The 15,577-nt window shown below is 51.6% G+C and overlaps 2 protein-coding genes across 3 annotated transcripts in view; both read right to left on the bottom strand.

Annotated features, from left to right (window-relative positions):
* Positions 1-4,737, bottom strand: part of SYN1 (synapsin I) — a 49,641-nt gene extending 44,904 nt beyond the window's left edge. For both annotated transcript variants that reach the window (XM_030807532.1, XM_030807533.1), the window contains exon 1: positions 4,131-4,737. In XM_030807532.1, the coding sequence (XP_030663392.1) occupies positions 4,131-4,507 (377 nt within the window). In that variant the 5' untranslated portion in view covers positions 4,508-4,737. The remainder of the gene's footprint in view (positions 1-4,130) is intronic.
* A 4,263-nt stretch (positions 4,738-9,000) lies between these two features.
* CFP (complement factor properdin) lies at positions 9,001-14,780 on the bottom strand. Its single transcript, XM_003271051.2, has 9 exons — positions 14,600-14,780; positions 14,355-14,505; positions 12,933-13,108; positions 12,302-12,472; positions 11,972-12,163; positions 11,604-11,777; positions 11,160-11,351; positions 10,892-11,003; positions 9,001-9,228 (listed from the first exon to the last, which is right to left on the bottom strand). The coding sequence occupies exons 1-9, from the start codon at positions 14,673-14,675 to the stop codon at positions 9,063-9,065; spliced, it is 1,410 nt and encodes a 469-aa protein (XP_003271099.1). The 5' UTR covers positions 14,676-14,780; the 3' UTR covers positions 9,001-9,062.
* Positions 14,781-15,577: the final 797 nt, after the last annotated feature.

The raw sequence follows: 15,577 nt of genomic DNA, 5'->3' as shown, positions 1-15,577 counted from the left end.
AACATATAAAATGTTGTATATTACATATTATATGTATATGTATTTAGAATGTATACAAATACATATGCATAACTGGAATTAAAGTTTCAATAGATAATTACCTTTACTATGTGTAATGCAGTCTGATTTTTCTATGCTATTTTATTTCATTTCATGAAGAAGAACATATACATATAGATGTACTATGTACTGTAAAGCTGTTGTATAACATGTATTATATACCGTATGTCATATATAATATACATTATAGATTGTATATCTTAATGGAATAACATTATATGTTTTGCTAAACAACAACTCCATTTACTATGTGCAATATGCTCTGTTATTCTCTATTTTTATTTATCCTACTTCATGAAGAAAGTGAAATGCTGGTCATAAGCCAACAGGTGACCCATAGTTTGAGAAACACTGGACAGCCGGGCACGGTGGCTCAAGTCTGTAATCCCAGCACTCTGGGAGGCCGAGGAGGGTGAATCACAAGGTCAGGAGTTAGAGACCAGCCTGACCAACACGGTGAAACCCCATCTCTATGAAAAATACAAAAATTAGCCAGGCATGGTGGCATGCGCCTGTAGTCCCAGCTACTCAGGAGGCTCGCTTGAACCCGGGAGATGGAGGTTGCAGTGAGCCGAGATAGTGCCATCGCACTCCAGCCTGGGCGACAGAGCAAGACTCTGTCTCAAAAAAAAAAAAAAAAAAAAAAAGAAAAAGAAAAAGAAAAACACAGGACAAAATTACCCACAAAATGGGGGAGATGAGTCTCAACTTAGAGTTTTCAACTGTAAACCACAGAGGAATTGAGACCCACAAAGGAATGAGGGTGGTGAGGTTTGGTGGAAAAGGCGTCAGACTGTATTTGGGTGTACATTCCATCACAGAGTTTGCACAACTCCTCCTTTATTTGGGGCTGAAATCCCTGAAGCTTGTGTGGTTCCGAGTGTCTGCAAGTTGGTGAAACAGGTCTCTGTTTCCCATACTGAGCCTGGCGTACATACATAGGCTCTCTCCCTTTGTCCACCCCACCCCACATACAGTAGACACTAAATAAATATTTGCTAGATTGCCTGGAAGAAAAGACTGGAGGGTTTGCTGGGATAAAGGGGGGCTTCTGAGATGCAGAAGGGGAAGGGATGGATCTTTCACTGAATTCAGCAGGTGCTCAATAAATGTTTTCTGGACAAAGAAAAAATGGAAAACATTGGATTTGTGATTATGGAAAGGGGAAGGGACTTGTCAGTATTCCATAGATAATAAATGCTTGATGGAAAGAAGGAAGCAGACGCAAAGGACCTGCGTGGAGGGCTGGAGTGGAGACGGGAAGTCTAAAGGAGGGTGATTACCTATATCCAGCAGAGGCCTTATTGATGTTTGCTGACTTCAATGGAGGAAACTTAACCAGGAAGATAACACGTTGGTGAGTGGACGTTGGTGAAGGAATTACAGCACGTGCTCCATAAATGCTTTACAGATTGATAGAGGAAAAAGCAGAGAAGCCTGCTGCAGGGATGATAATGTGGCTGTTTGAAAATAATACAGTAAGGGATTAATAAGTGTTTTCTGGACTAATTCGGGGAGAAAAAGGCAGCTGGGGAGATGGCTACTAAGTGGAGGAAGAGGCCTAGCTAGAATAAATGGAAAACAGCGCACATTGTGAGCTTTCAGGATTGTGTTGTGTAAAAGGCAGGATGGAGATTGTTGAACGGGGAATTAGGACTAAAAAAAGGGGAGAAGAGGCATTTAACATAGGGTTCTTAGTAGTATACGATAAATGCTCACTAAATGATTGTGGAGTTGCATGGAGGAAAAGGTATAGCAAGGCCAGCTGGCAGTTGAGGATTTCAAGCACACCTGCATTTAGAAAAAAAAGAAGGAAGGGGAGCTGAAGAAGGGTTATTCCTAGTATACAATGGTGCATACTAAATGCCTCCCACACTTTCATGGAAAGGATGCAATAAATATCTGTAGAATGAATAAATTGCTCTGAATAGAGAGAAAGGCTACTCAGTAAAGGCTACTGGGGGAGAGGTAATCTAACCAGTAAACAGCTGGTACTCAATACATTTAGGCTGAAGTAGACTCCTAGAGAGAGAGCTCTTGAGGCAGGGGCAGGGATTTCCAGAGACTTGGAAAGAGGAAGTTGAAAGTGACTTATACAGTAAGTGCTCAATAAGTGTTTACTTAAATAGTAAAACTATTAAGTAAATAGTAAATTTAATAAATTAAGTAAATAGTAAAACTATTAAGTAAAAGTGTTTACTTAAATAATTGTTACTTAAATAGACTGAAAGCCCTTTGGGGGTATGAATTAAAGTTGGTAGAGGGAATCCTAGGGGTACTGAAGGGAGTGGGAAAGGGGTGATTATAAACTCAGCTCTGGATTTATCACAGGAAAGGACCTTGGGAGAGGCCTTGTGATTGGAGCAGGCTCTCCTAGGGGTAAGGAAGAAGAATGTACTTCCCAAAACAACAGGTCCTGCATATGTGCTCACTGGATCTACTGTTAAGAAAACAATTCTGGGGAGGAGGTGTGAATATACAGAACACACAGAAGGCACTCCATAAATGCTCAGGGGAGCCATTGGAAGAAAAGGTCTTTGGGGGAGGATAATTAGAATGGAGCACATGACAGACAAGGAATAAATGCTCACTGGATCCATTAGAAGAAAAGGCCTTTGGGGAGTGGGGCTGGGGATGGACATATAATCACCTGATGAATGCTCACTGCATCCTTGAAGGAAAAGTCCTATGGGGAGGGGAAATGGGAGTGCAGAAAGTTGATCTATGGGAGCTCGATTCTTCATCCATCGGAGAAAAGGCTTTTGTGAAGAAGGCACACAATCAGGTACACAGTAGGTGCTCCATAAATACTCCAAGGAGTGATTAAAAGAAAAGGTCTTTGGAAAGAGTGACTGGAATGGTACACACAGCAAGTGCCAGATATCTGAGCACTGTATTAACTGGAGGCACAGGCCTTTATGGAGAGGTCTAAGGTTGGGTCATGCAGAAAGTGCTCAATACATGCAGACTGAAGCCACTGGAGGAAAGGGTATTGCAGAAAGGGTTTGAGGGTGGGGTATACAGCAGGCACCAGTCAATGCATGCTTGCTGAATACACTGGAGGAAAGAACTTTTAGAGACAGCTCACACTGCAGGCAGTTGATAAATGCTAGATGGATCCACCAAAGGAAAGGTCTTTGAAGAAGTAGCTGGAGAATGGGAGATACAAGAGGCACTCAATAAATGTTTTCTAGATCCATTGTAGATCTAGAAAGACGGTCTGAAGATGAGTCACACACAGAAGGTTCAAAACTGCTCATGGAACTCACTGGAGGAAAATGATTTGTTTGAGAAGGGGTTTGGGGGTGGGGCACGTATCAGGCACTTAACAAATGCTTCCTAGATCCTTTGGAGAAAAGGCCCTCAGTGAGAGGGCTTGGAGTTGGGGCACAGAGAAGGCATCCCATCAAAACTCACAGGATCCATGAAAGGCAAAGCTTTTGGAGAGAAGCTGGGGTGGGATACACAACAGGTACTCAATGTTTACTAAATAGTTTAAAAGGGCTTTAAGGACGGAGCTGGGGTGGGACACATAGCATAGACTGGACGCATGCTCACAAGTCCCATTAGAGAAGGCCTTAGGGCAAGGGTTGAGGAGAACTGGACAGTATCAGGCTCTCCAAGAATGTTCACAAAGCTCATTGAAATCAAAGGCCTTGGGGAAGGGCTCTTGGATGAGGCATACTGCAGGTACTAGATAAGTGCTCACAAGATCCATTAGAGGACAAGGCCTACGGGGCAAGGGTTGGGGAGGGTAGGCAGGACACGTTCGGTTTTCGAAGGCTCATAGGATTTATTGAAGCCAAAGACTTTTGGGGGAGGGGGAATAGGGAACAGGTACACAGCAGGTGCCTGATAATTGCTCCCTGGATCCATCAAGGTTTAAGGGGCGGAGGGGGGGCGACAAGGGCGGGGCACAGAGGAAGCATCCAGCTTAATAATTTAAAGGAAAAAGATTTAGGTGAGAGGGCCAGGTGCCAGGCACGCAAGCGGCGCTCGATAATTGCTCATTCGCAGAGGAATGATCTGGGGACCAAGGCCCACGGGAGACGTCCGCGGCAGTGGCTTACCAGTCGGTGTGAGGCTCGTCGATGACCAGCAGCACCCTGGAGGCGGCGCCCCCGCGGCCTGCGCCCCCAGAGCCGCCGCCCACCTGCTCGCTGAAGGTGGCAGCTGCTGCCGCCGTGGTCTGCTTGACCGCGTTGGACAGCGACGAGAAGAAGCCACCGCCCCCCGAGGACCCGGGGCTAGGGGCGGCCGGAGAGGCCGCGGGGGCGACCCCGGAGGACCTCTCGGCAGTGGCGGTCCCGGGACCGGGCGTGGCTCCGGGGCTGTGGGCACCGGGCGGCGGCGGGGGCGGCTGCGGACGCTGCAGGTCTGTCATGTACCCATTCGGCAGATTGGCCATAAAGTTGCTGTCCGACAGGCGGCGCCGCAGGTAGTTCATGGCTGCGGCTTGGGGCAGGGGGTCCTAGGGGTGGTCTGGCCAGGAGCCGCGGGGGCGGACTGCGCGGTGCCCAGGAGCACAGCTGCGCTCTCAGGCACGACACGACTCCTCCGCTGCCCACCGCAGACTGAGGCAGCGCTGAGTCGCCGGCGCCGCAGCGCGGATGGTCGCGCCCGTGCCCCCCTATCTCGAGCCTCGCGTGGTGCGGTCCGGCTGGGCCGGCGGCGGCGCGGACGCGACCAAGGTGGCCGGGAAGGGGAGTTTGCGGGGGACCGGCGAGTGACGTCAGCGCGCCTTCAGTGCTGAGGCGGCGGTGGCGCGCGCCGCCAGGCGGGGGCGAAGGCACTGTCCGCGGTGCTGAAGCTGGCAGTGCGCACGCGCCTCGCCGCATCCTGTTTCCCCTCCCCCTCTCTGATATGGGATGCGCAATTTGGGGAATGGGGGTTGGGTGCTTGTCCAGTGGGTCGGGGTCGGTCGTCAGGTAGGCACCCCCACCCCGCCTCATCCTGGTCCTAAAACCCACTGGCACTCATACACAGGGCCCTCTGCAGATACTCGGTTTGTAGTGTTGATATTCAACTCAGAAGGCATTTTTTTGGGGGAGGGGGGCACTGGAAGCACACTCAGAGACACGAAAGTAGAGAAATAACCCCCTCACAGAGGGGGGTGAGGTCACACGCAGTGCCCGCAGAGAGATTAGTCTCCCACATCCACACAGGCTCAGCTAGGCAGAGAGCGGGGGCGTCGTAGACAGCATCAGACAAGCGGAGGTGGACACTTGGGCGGTGTACACGCCCTTGCCCAAGGTGGCAAGGGGGGCCTAGAGGCACACAAGAAATGACACACATATAAACACACACAAAAGTGAGGAAACATACAAGGGAATGTACAGACAGAGAACACACGCCAATCTAGGTATACATACAGACATACAAGTCCAGGGTAACACACATGGGCATGTTACATACACGCATGCATACACCCATACCCACACACACACAGGCAACACACTGACACACAGAGACCCAGGGAAACTCATATGAGCATACACTCGCAGACAAAACACATTCCCACCCATGATCATGGAGAAACCTAGATCTGCAACACAGACATTCTCTGCAGCCCTAGCCCTGGTGCGTGTCCACTCCCACACCAGAACACACTTGGTATATACGCCACCATCCCTTTGCTCTGGACACAGCCGAAACTCACGATAACCACCTGATGTCATCAGTGCCCATAGCTGTCTCCCCCTGCACCCAAGAACTTTCCACAAAGGCAGGCCCATCCCATGGTGTACACACAGTAGGTACCAAATAATGTTTGCATATGAGCAAATGAGGTAGTCCAAGCAGAGGTGGGATATGGGAACCTGTCAAATCTTTATGATTCTGACTACAATAAAAGCACTAATTCATAATCATTTGTTCACGGATTGTACCCAACTCTTAACTAAGCTGTTTACATGCATAATTTCATCCAACCCTCACAACAATCCAATGGGGTGGATAATATAATTTCTATTTTACAGATGAGGGAATACAAGAACTCCAATTAATTCCCAAAGGGTCATGTTCACTTTATGATCAATACATTTTTTTCTTTTAAGAATATGCCAGGAAGAGGAAACATCCAGTGCCAATGTGGCTGGAACAAGCTGAAGGGGGTTGTGGTAGCAGGGGCCAGATTGGGTAGGACCTTGACCATAGTGAGCAGTGATGGTGGACTAGGAGAGGTGGCAGAAGATAGGCAAGAAGTAAGTAGATATGGAGTCTCTTTTGCCTGCAGAATTTTCAGGTGAATCATCCACTTATTCATTTGTTCATCCTTTATTCATTAAATCATCGGCTGGTTTAAACAAAGCAGTAATAGTGTGGGGTCTGGAGACACAGTGCCTGGGTTCAAGTGGGGCCTCCACCATACACTTGGGAAAGTGACTTAATCTTTCTGAGATTTGGTTTCCTCATCTGTAAAAAGGATACATCTCTAACCTACCTCTAAGGAGAGGGGTAGGAAGGGGGCAACCTCTGTACCTTTGCATGTGCTGTAACTTCTGCCAGGAATGTCCTCTCCTTCCCTCTCTCGAGGGCTGCCTTTGGCCACTGTCTGCAGGAACCCCTCACCCCCAGGTCTCAGATTCTATCCCCTCCTCCCCTAGGCTTCCACAGTACCCAAGTCAAACACTTCCCAAACCATCCTCTACTCCCTCCTCCAAACCAGCCAGCTTCAGTCCCACCTCCAGGCCTTTGATTTGGCCACTCTTTCCTCCTCCCTTCAGGATTCCTTCTCTGGCATTCCAAATCCCAGTGTTACCCAGATGGGGATCTCCCTGCAAATCAGATATTTTCCAATGTCTTGAAGTATGTGCTCCCTGGTTTTTTGCCCAGTAACGGAAGCAGACAAGCTGTGCAGGGCGCGGTGCCCTCTTTGGGGACAGGAACAGCTGCAGGTCTACAGATCTTTCTGGCTTCTTTAGGTCTGAATTCAGGTTCCTTAGGAATCTGTCTCCAGGCTGTGCCTCTTCCTAGGGTCCCCATTCCTAGGTTCCTAGTACTTGTGGCCCCAGCACCATTTCATTTTTCCAGGTGGCTCAATTTCCAGAAATTAATTTTTTGTAGATTGTTTTGTAGAGGAATGAGGATTCACCTCAGGAGTGCCTCAATTCACTAAGGAAAACGTAAGGCTCCCCCAAACTGTCTCCATCTTCTTCAGCAGAAATAGGCATGCAAAAGGGGCCCCAAGAACGATTTTGCTGTACATTGGTGAGCAACGACTCTCAAACACACAACCCTGACATATGTTCACATTCAGTATTGTACCCATGTTTGTGACTCACACATACATATCCATGGCACCTTAATGTGTTTGTGCACACACACAGGACTCCTGCATTGTTATGGCATACACACAATTGTAACCTCACACACATGCCACATATCAGTATATCCTTAATTCTCGCACAGCCCCAAAGGTCTGCATCTCTCTCTCACACACACACAGCTGAATTCCCACTTGCTTGTAAACGTATACCTCTCTCATACCCTGTAGTAGCAACCAGAACCCCTCACTTTGGCTCAGTCTTCCCAAGATGACCAAGTAAGTACTCATCAACTTCATCTTCACTTCAACTCATTGACTGGTCCACTTGAATAAGGGGAAAACGACCCAGAGAAGTCAAGTAAGTGTACCGATATACTCTGGGTGTGCATGTCACAAACCTCCCACCCGAACCTTCCCACACGCAGGGGTCCCCTCCACCCATAGCACTCTTGACATTTAAGACCTCACCACAATCCATGATGCTTCAAAAATGTCCAGCCTACTATCTTTCTGTGCGTGTTTCCTTTGTAAAATGGGGATAATACTACTGACCCACATGGGTTTGCTGTGGGCAAAATGAGTTCATGCTATGGAAAGCCTTAAGACACTACTAAGCACACAGTAAGTACTTTCTAAGTAGTAGCTATTACCATGATTATTATGATTCTTATGATGCGTCTCTTCACAAGGGGCCCGGCATTCAGTAAGTGGTAAATGAATGAGCAAATGCTAAAAGCACTGGTGTCTGGCTTTGTTCCCTGTACTGCGGAGACACGTAACGCTCTGATTCCTCTTCTCTATTCTCCGTGATGTCCAGCACTATTGTTAGTATACAGTAGGCGTTAAGTGTTGAATAGATGTTCACACGAAAAGGAATACCTTCTGAGTCTGTTCCCTCGCTCAGATGTCCTCTTTCTACCAGCCCTCCTCCACCCTAGATGCTCAGACTTAGCTTTAGTATACAGCAGGCGCTAATAAGTGCTGAATGAATGAATAAATACCAGAGGAAAGTGTCTGGCTTTGTCCTGGGGGCTCTCCGGGCAGATACTGACTCTAGCTTCTTTGCCCCCGCCTCAGCTCAGAGCGCAACACAGGCACTTCCTCGGCCCGCCCCCCCGCCTCGCCGAGATATCTGTCGCTGGTAATTGTGGCATTGGAGCTGGGCTGTTGGGAGTGGGTGGGTGCAGGTGCTCGGGCGGCAGGGTGCCAGCCTCGGCCACGCCTCTGCCGTTCATCCTCGACTGACGCGGAGTCGGAGTCGGCCGGCAGAGGCTCCTCCAACGTTCCGGCTGGTGGGAATCTAGGGAGGTCCAGGAGGCGGGGAGACAACGAACAAGCACGCCGGCCAATCAGGAAGTGCCTGCCAGGACAAGTAGCCAATCAGGAAACCCGTAACGCGGAGCTCTGCAGAGGAACGTGCCGGGCGTCCCTGAGGCACTAAGGGGGTTGCGCAGGGCCCAGACATTGGGGTTATGGCAGCAGCGGGGAGAGGCTGGGGCTGCACACTCGCTTTCACTCCTGCCAACCTGCGACCACAGTGGAAAATACTGTTTTCCGCAACAGGCTGCTGTGTCTTGGCCCGTGCTGTGCCGTTTGCCCTGTGAGATGCTATCACCTTACTTTTGGGGAAGGGGATAGGTTGTTTTTCCTCCTTCAAGGAATCGTAGACGAGCTCGAAGAGGCTAGTTTATTGAGGTTTGGAAGGTCAGGGGACTCAGAGTGGAGGAGAGAAGTGTTAGAGTTTCTCTTCCTCAGGGTCTTTGCAAGCAGGCACGTGTAGACATGGTCGTTTCTCCTCCACCACCAGCTTCTGCCCTTGTAGCTCCTCACACCGTGGCAGCGGTCTCCCCCAGAAGGTCACGTTCTTCTCGCCCTGACCTTCGACCATGGAAACGGTGGGCCTGAGGCATCAGGGGTGGGGAGGAACGGAAGGGAGAATCTCAGGGAAGGCAAGAATGCATTCATTTCTTATTGAGTGCCTGCTATATGCCGAACGCTACTTTTTGGTTTTTTTTCTTTTTCTTTTCTTTTCTTTGCTTTTTCTTTCTTTCTTTTTTTTTTTTTTTGAGACAGGGTCTCACTCTGTTGCCCAGGCTGCAGTGCAGTGGCACAATCATAGCTCACTGCAGCCTCAATCTCCTGGGCTCAAATGATGCTCCTGCCTCAGCCTCCCAAAGTGTTGCTGGGATTATAGGCGTGAGCCACTGTGCCTGGCCTCCCAACACTACTTTTTAGTTATAGGATATTGGGCAATTTCTTTAGCTTCCCTGTGCCTCAGTTTCCCTCATCTGCAAAATGAGAATGGTAGGAATAGTAATATTAATACTCACTTCACGGGGCTGAGTGAGGATAAATGAGTTAATTCAGGTAAAGTGCTCAGAGCAGTGCCTGGCACACAGCAAGTGCTCAATAAATGCTGGTGAATATTACTTGTTGGCATGAGCTACTTTCTCTTACCTCTGAAATATATACCCTTTATATCTTTTTCCCCTGCCTCCAGGAAAAAACCCAATGCCTTGTCCTGACATTCAAGGCCTTATTGTTGGGCCCAAATCCCTGCCCCAAGCCAATCTCTCTCTCTCTCCCCTCCACTTTATTCAAGCTCAGTCCATATCCAGAAAGGTCTTTACCTGGGTTATTTCTCCCACTAGGAAAGCCCTCCATTCACTCCCATCCCAGTTCTCTCAATTGCTTCTTCCTCCGCTCAGTCTCTCGCTCACTCCAGTCATTTGTGCCTCCGTTCAACACCTCTAATTCATCTTCAGGCCCCACTCTAACCCCCTGAGCCGGGAGATCCCTTCCCAGATGGCAGCCCTTCCACGAGCTGGGTATAGTTCACTTAATCTAGTAGCTTGATGTATGTGGAAGGAAGAAAAGGGATGAACATTTTAACCCTAACACCTGGGCCCCTCTGGCACCTGGAAACACTTATGGCAGCTAATCACCTAGCTCCAAGGCTCCGTTCACAGTCTTGATGCCAGGAACGCCTTTCCCAATCCCTACCTGCCCTGGGAGGCCCAGTCAGCTTCCTGGACCTAGGTTGAGGTGGCAGCACCTGTTGCATGCACCAGCTGTTCCTCATATGCTTCCTGTCAGGGGCCTGCTCAGCTGGGTCCCTTGGAGGATCCACAGGATCTGGGCTGTGTGTATCTGCAACTGTTGCTGAAAAAGCCTTGGAGTGCCTTGGGGCAGTGAAATGCTGACAAAGTGGATGGAGGCATGAGTGACTGTGGGAGGCAGGCAGTGAATGGAGGCCTGAGTGATGGCAGCTAAAAGCATGGGTAACTGAAGGTTGGAGTCAATGACACATGAAGGACTAAGTGAATGGGAGAGTGGATGAGTGACTGAACGAGTGACTGAGGGGCACAGAGGCTACGAATTCTCCTCCAAGAACTTCTTTCTCATCTTCTTTAGTTTCTCCCCACTTCCTGCAGCTGGGAGGTGGCACTCGGCAAGGCAGATACCTTAGATTCAGCAGTGGAAACCCTGGTTTCCTGGGGTAGCCGACTCTCCCGCCTGTAATATCATGACCCCCTCCCAGGCATACTTTGCCCTGTCACTCACGGGTACTTGGGGAGCAAGGGTGTGCAGAGGCGCTGGCGGGCACGGGTAGGATTAGGTCCACAGGGGGGCATGCACAGCCCCCAGGTACTCCACTCTGACCATGATCCTTTCACTGCAATGAGGGGTAGGGGTCACAGAGTCAGAACTGGAGGTCTTGGTGGGAAGATGAGAGGGAGGCTGCAGAGACGTGAGGTCCACAGCAGAGTTGGAAACCCCTTATCCTGCATGGGCCACCCCACCCTCAGAGCACAGTCTGTGGGACACTCACAGGGGCAGTGCTGGATGCTGTAGCAGTGCCGGATATCCTGCTGTTGCCCTACACATCGATGTCCGTCAAACTTGCGGCCCCTGCAGGTCCTCCAGCGTGACTGCTGGCCCGGGATTTCTTGACAGCTGATGGATTTCATGTTCCGTCGGACACAGGGGCTCCACTCCCCCCACGAGTCCCACTCTCCATCCACTGCAGAGACAGGGTAACAGGGGATTGGACCAAAGCAGGGAATCAGCAAGGGGGTTCAGAGGAAGGAATGAGGGCGTAGGAGGGAGTACAGGTGATCAGATGTGCGAATGGGGGACCAGGGGTGGAAACAAGGTATCAGGGCCAGGAAAGGAGGAATCAGAGACAGGAGCAAGGCCTCAGCAGCAGGAGCTGGGCAGCAGAGAAGGGCAAGGGAGGCTTAGGCATGCAAATCGTGAACCCTGAGATGCTGACCAGGGCAGGGCACAGCTGTGTTGCAGATGTGGGTCCGGGTGGCATCGCCAGCACAGAAGCGGCCCCCATGCTGGGGCACAGGGTGATCGCACGTCCGTCGTTCCATGGTCTGGCCCAGGCCACAGGTCACAGGGCAGGGGCTCACAGGGCCCCAAGGCCCCCAGCTCCCAGCCACTGTTGGAGGAGGAAAGGGAGTGAGGAGAAAGGCCTCCTCAATCCTTCCTCTCAGCCCCTAGGCCCTTGAAGCAGACTGTCACCAAATGAAGGGCTGCATGGTCACATGGTCTAGGAACTCTAGAAATGGCAAAGCATCTATGCCCTCAATCAAGAGCCCTGCCAGCAACATCAGCGGCCTCATCCAGGCGTACCTGGGCAGGGTGGCAGACCGGTGCAACTCCGCTCCTCGTAGGCTAGCCCTGGGCAGGGCTTCCCAGGAGGCTTCTGGGAGGGCTCAGGTGCAGAACACGTGCGGCTTCGTGTCTCCTTAGGTTCGTGGAGTCTACTGTGGCAGGAGCCTGAGCAGGGGGTCCAGGGGCCCCAGGCGGCCCAGGCCCCGTGTGCTGTGGTGGGGTGGGAGGTGGAGGGATGCAGGTGTGGTCATGCGTGCTAAAGTCCTCTCAGCCTGGCAGTTCCCTGCTGTAACCCCGCAGACCCACGCTGGGTGCAACCATCGGCATCCTGTGGCTTCCCTCACTCACTGGGGCAGACCTGCTGGGTGTCACAGTCCTCTGATTCCTGTGCCTCTCCTGGGCAGTGGCCCCCACACTTGGGAGCAGGGTGATTACAGGCTCGCTTGCGGGTCCGGGTCCCTTTGGAGCAGGTGACAGAGCAAGGCTCCCATGGCCCCCAGCCAGACCAGCCGCCCATCTCTGTGGGAGAGAAGAAAGGGTAATGGGATGGAGGTGGGGTGTCATTCAGGGCTCTTTGCTTCCTCGAGTGTCCCACATGAGCTAATCCTGTCCTTATATCCTCTGCCACCACTCTGGGCCCACCATCCCTGCTCACCGGGCCTGCCGCAGCACCCTTCACATGGGTGCCTCCGCTTCCCCTCTCACCCTCACTGTGCACAGTCTGTTCTCCTCCCAATCCCAGTCAGATCACGTTCCTCCCCTGCCCACAGTCCGAATTACTCAGACGAAAAGCCAACGTCCTCTCCGTGGTCCCCAGGCAATGGGCCCTCTTCACCTCTCTTACCTCACCTCCCACCACTCTCCTCCTTAGGTCCTTACAAACACTGGGGACGGGCCCACTCTGAGGACCTCTGTACCGATTGTTCCCACCAGTGCTGGGTGACAGGGAGTGCTTGCCCGCCTTGCTCATCCTCCTCACCGGGACAGCACTGCTGGTCCTCACAGGCCTGGAGCTGCCACTCCAGGGTCCCAAGTGCCACCTTCTCAGAGCACTGCCCGTTCCAGCCCACACAGCGCCGGTACCGCAGCTGGGAGCCCTCAGAGCACGTCACCGAACAGGGGGCCCATGTGGACCACAGGGACCATCGTGGGGACCTGTGGAGAAGAGCGCACACATCCCATCCTGGCATGAGCTGACAAGAATGGCATGTGGGACTCCAGAGTGTGGGCAGGCATGAGGGGTTGCTAGGCAAGTGTGTGTGCGATGGATTGATGAGTCTATACCTTTTAGGGATATTGGGATACTGAATGGGAAGCAGTGGATATACAATAAGTGCTTGATAATGTCATTTACCTTCACAATCAGGCATCTGGAGTTACCACTGGAAGGCTGGCAAGGCCAATACCAGGCCTGCAGTAAGCAAAGGTAAGGACTAGGAACCAACGGCTGCTGTCAGAAACCCACCAGATCACCACACTACACGGTAGTAGGTAAATAGAAGGTGCTTAATAAACCTGAGCCATCATCCCTATGACCTCAGAGGCTTCCTCAGAAATAACCCCAGATCTATCCCCAACCCACTGCATAGCCCTAGGTGCTGTTCATGCCAAATAGATGTGATGAACTGTTGACATGACTTTGGGCAAAGAGCTGCCCTCAAAAATCCCCAAGCTCCCCATCCCCACGGTGTATCTGGGATATATAGTAAGCAAGTAGAAAACAGGTCTGGCATACGGTAAGGGCTCAATCCATGCAAGATGGAAATCATGATCAGGAGACTAGAGCTGCCCTCAGAAATCCTCACGCTCATCTCCCAACCCTGCCATGCAGCTGGTATACAGGAAATGCTCAATGAATGTGAAGTGTCATCATAATTAGGGGCCTAGAGCTGCCCTTTGAATTCCCCAAACTTTCCCGTCCCCACAGTGTGTCCTTATACAGTAAGCACTCGATAAACATGAGCTGTCATCAAAATTAGGGAAATATCAAGCGACACCACACCTGCAATGCTTCCAGTGTGCAGGAGGTGCTCAATATGTGTGGGCTATGTCAGTGGTTCTCAATCAGGGGTGATTTTGACCCCCAGGGGACATTTGGCAATGTCTGCTGACATGTTTGGTTGTCACAGCTGGTGGGGAGAATTGCTACTGGCATCTAGTGGAAGGCTAGGGATGTTACAAAACATCCTACAATACGCAGGTAAGCAATCCCCTCCCCCAGCCAAGAATTTCCAGCCCCAAATGTCAATAGTAACAAGGTTGAGAAACCCTGAGGTATGGTCACGATGAGGGCCTCAGGGCCACCCTTGGAAGTCCCAGAGAAAGAAAGTGCCCAGTTTTGGGTGACCCCCCCAGACAGTCCTTCCCTCCCCCCCAGCCCCCACCCCAGGCTCCCCCTGACCTGCAAGGCTGGCAGAGCCCGCCACTACGTTCCTGGTAGGCAGAGGCAGTGTTGAGACAGCAGTCTTTCACGCTGACACCACCCCCCAGGAGGCCCTTGCACTTGCCGGAGGATTCTTCATACTGGGTGAAGCAGTGCACGGGGTCTGAGCCTGTAACAGGGCCGGGGGATGGGTGGGTGGGGCTCGGTCAGGGATGTGGTGGGCCTGGACACCCCTGGGGCCAGCTGGGCCCACACCCCCTCACCTGTGGCTGGCAGGGTGAGCAGCAGGAGCAGCGGCGGCAGCAGCAAGTGAGGGGCCTGCACTCCCTCTGTGATCATGTTGAGTACTGCCCCCTGCACCTCTACCAGAGAGGAGGTCCCACTTTATCTGGGTTGATCTGCTCCTGCAGTCAGCAGGGAAAGAGGAACCTAGAGGCAGGAGGAACTGGGAGGGCATCCTGCTTTGACCCCACCCTGTCCCCTCTGCCTCCTTCTCTACTCTCCCCTCCCCATTTCCTGTCTTACTGTTGGTCTTGTTTTGTTTATCACTGTATCCCCAGAACCTCGCGCTCCTCCCAGAAACCTCTCAGTGTTCAATAGAAGCTCCTAGGACAAATTCTCACCCAGGGGAAATGGAGCATCGGAGCGTGCAGCAACTTCCTAGCCGTGTGACCTTGCGTGAGTCACTTAACACCCCTGAGCCTCAGTTTCCCTATGTGGAAAATGCATAATCTCTAACATAATGACAGGGTCAACCTCGTGGGGGTGTTGAACCAGGTTGAAGTGAGTGTGCCATGCTCAGTGTGTTCCTGCTCGTGGGGGTGGAGGGAGCATCGAGGCAGTTGCTCCACCTTCCACCCTCCCTTAACCTCAGCCCTCCTTTCCTGAGAGGTTCCCTGTGGTCAGCTTGTGGTCGGGGAGGTCAGCACAAGGGAAGTGAGAAAGGGAAGTGGCAGGAGCCTGGGGAGGGATTCAGGAGGGGAATGAGGTCTATCCATTGTTCCATGGGCCCAGCTGGGGACAACACCAGGGTCTAGGGTGATTAGGAGGGAATAAGCTGGGCCATGTTCCATCAGAGAACCCTCGGGCAGATACCCCCCTTCTGGAGCCTGTTTCCCCTCTGTAAAATGTGCTCACAGACAGCACCTACAACATAGGTAGGGTGTGTTGCAAAGATTGTGAGTTAAGCTTTTGTTTGTTTTGTCGAGATGGAGTCTCACTCTGTCGCCCAGGCTGGTGTG

Source organism: Nomascus leucogenys, chromosome X (assembly GCF_006542625.1).
Source record: "Nomascus leucogenys isolate Asia chromosome X, Asia_NLE_v1, whole genome shotgun sequence".
Classification (NCBI taxonomy): domain Eukaryota; kingdom Metazoa; phylum Chordata; class Mammalia; order Primates; family Hylobatidae; genus Nomascus; species Nomascus leucogenys.
Note: the sequence above shows the minus strand (reverse complement) of the source record. Positions and strands in the feature narration are given on the sequence as shown.

What these genes read in the sequence shown, in the direction of transcription:
- CFP (XM_003271051.2), bottom strand. Translation starts at nt 14,675, where the DNA reads ATGATCACAGAGGGAGTGCAGGCCCCTCACTTGCTGCTGCCGCCGCTG. An exon ending in GGGCTCTGCCAGCCTTGCAG is followed by an intron (nt 13,109 to 14,354) that starts GTCAGGGGGAGC and finishes TCTTCTCCACAG; the next exon opens with GTCCCCACGATGGTCCCTGT. An exon ending in CGGTCTGCCACCCTGCCCAG is followed by an intron (nt 11,778 to 11,971) that starts GTACGCCTGGAT and finishes CTCCTCCAACAG; the next exon opens with TGGCTGGGAGCTGGGGGCCT.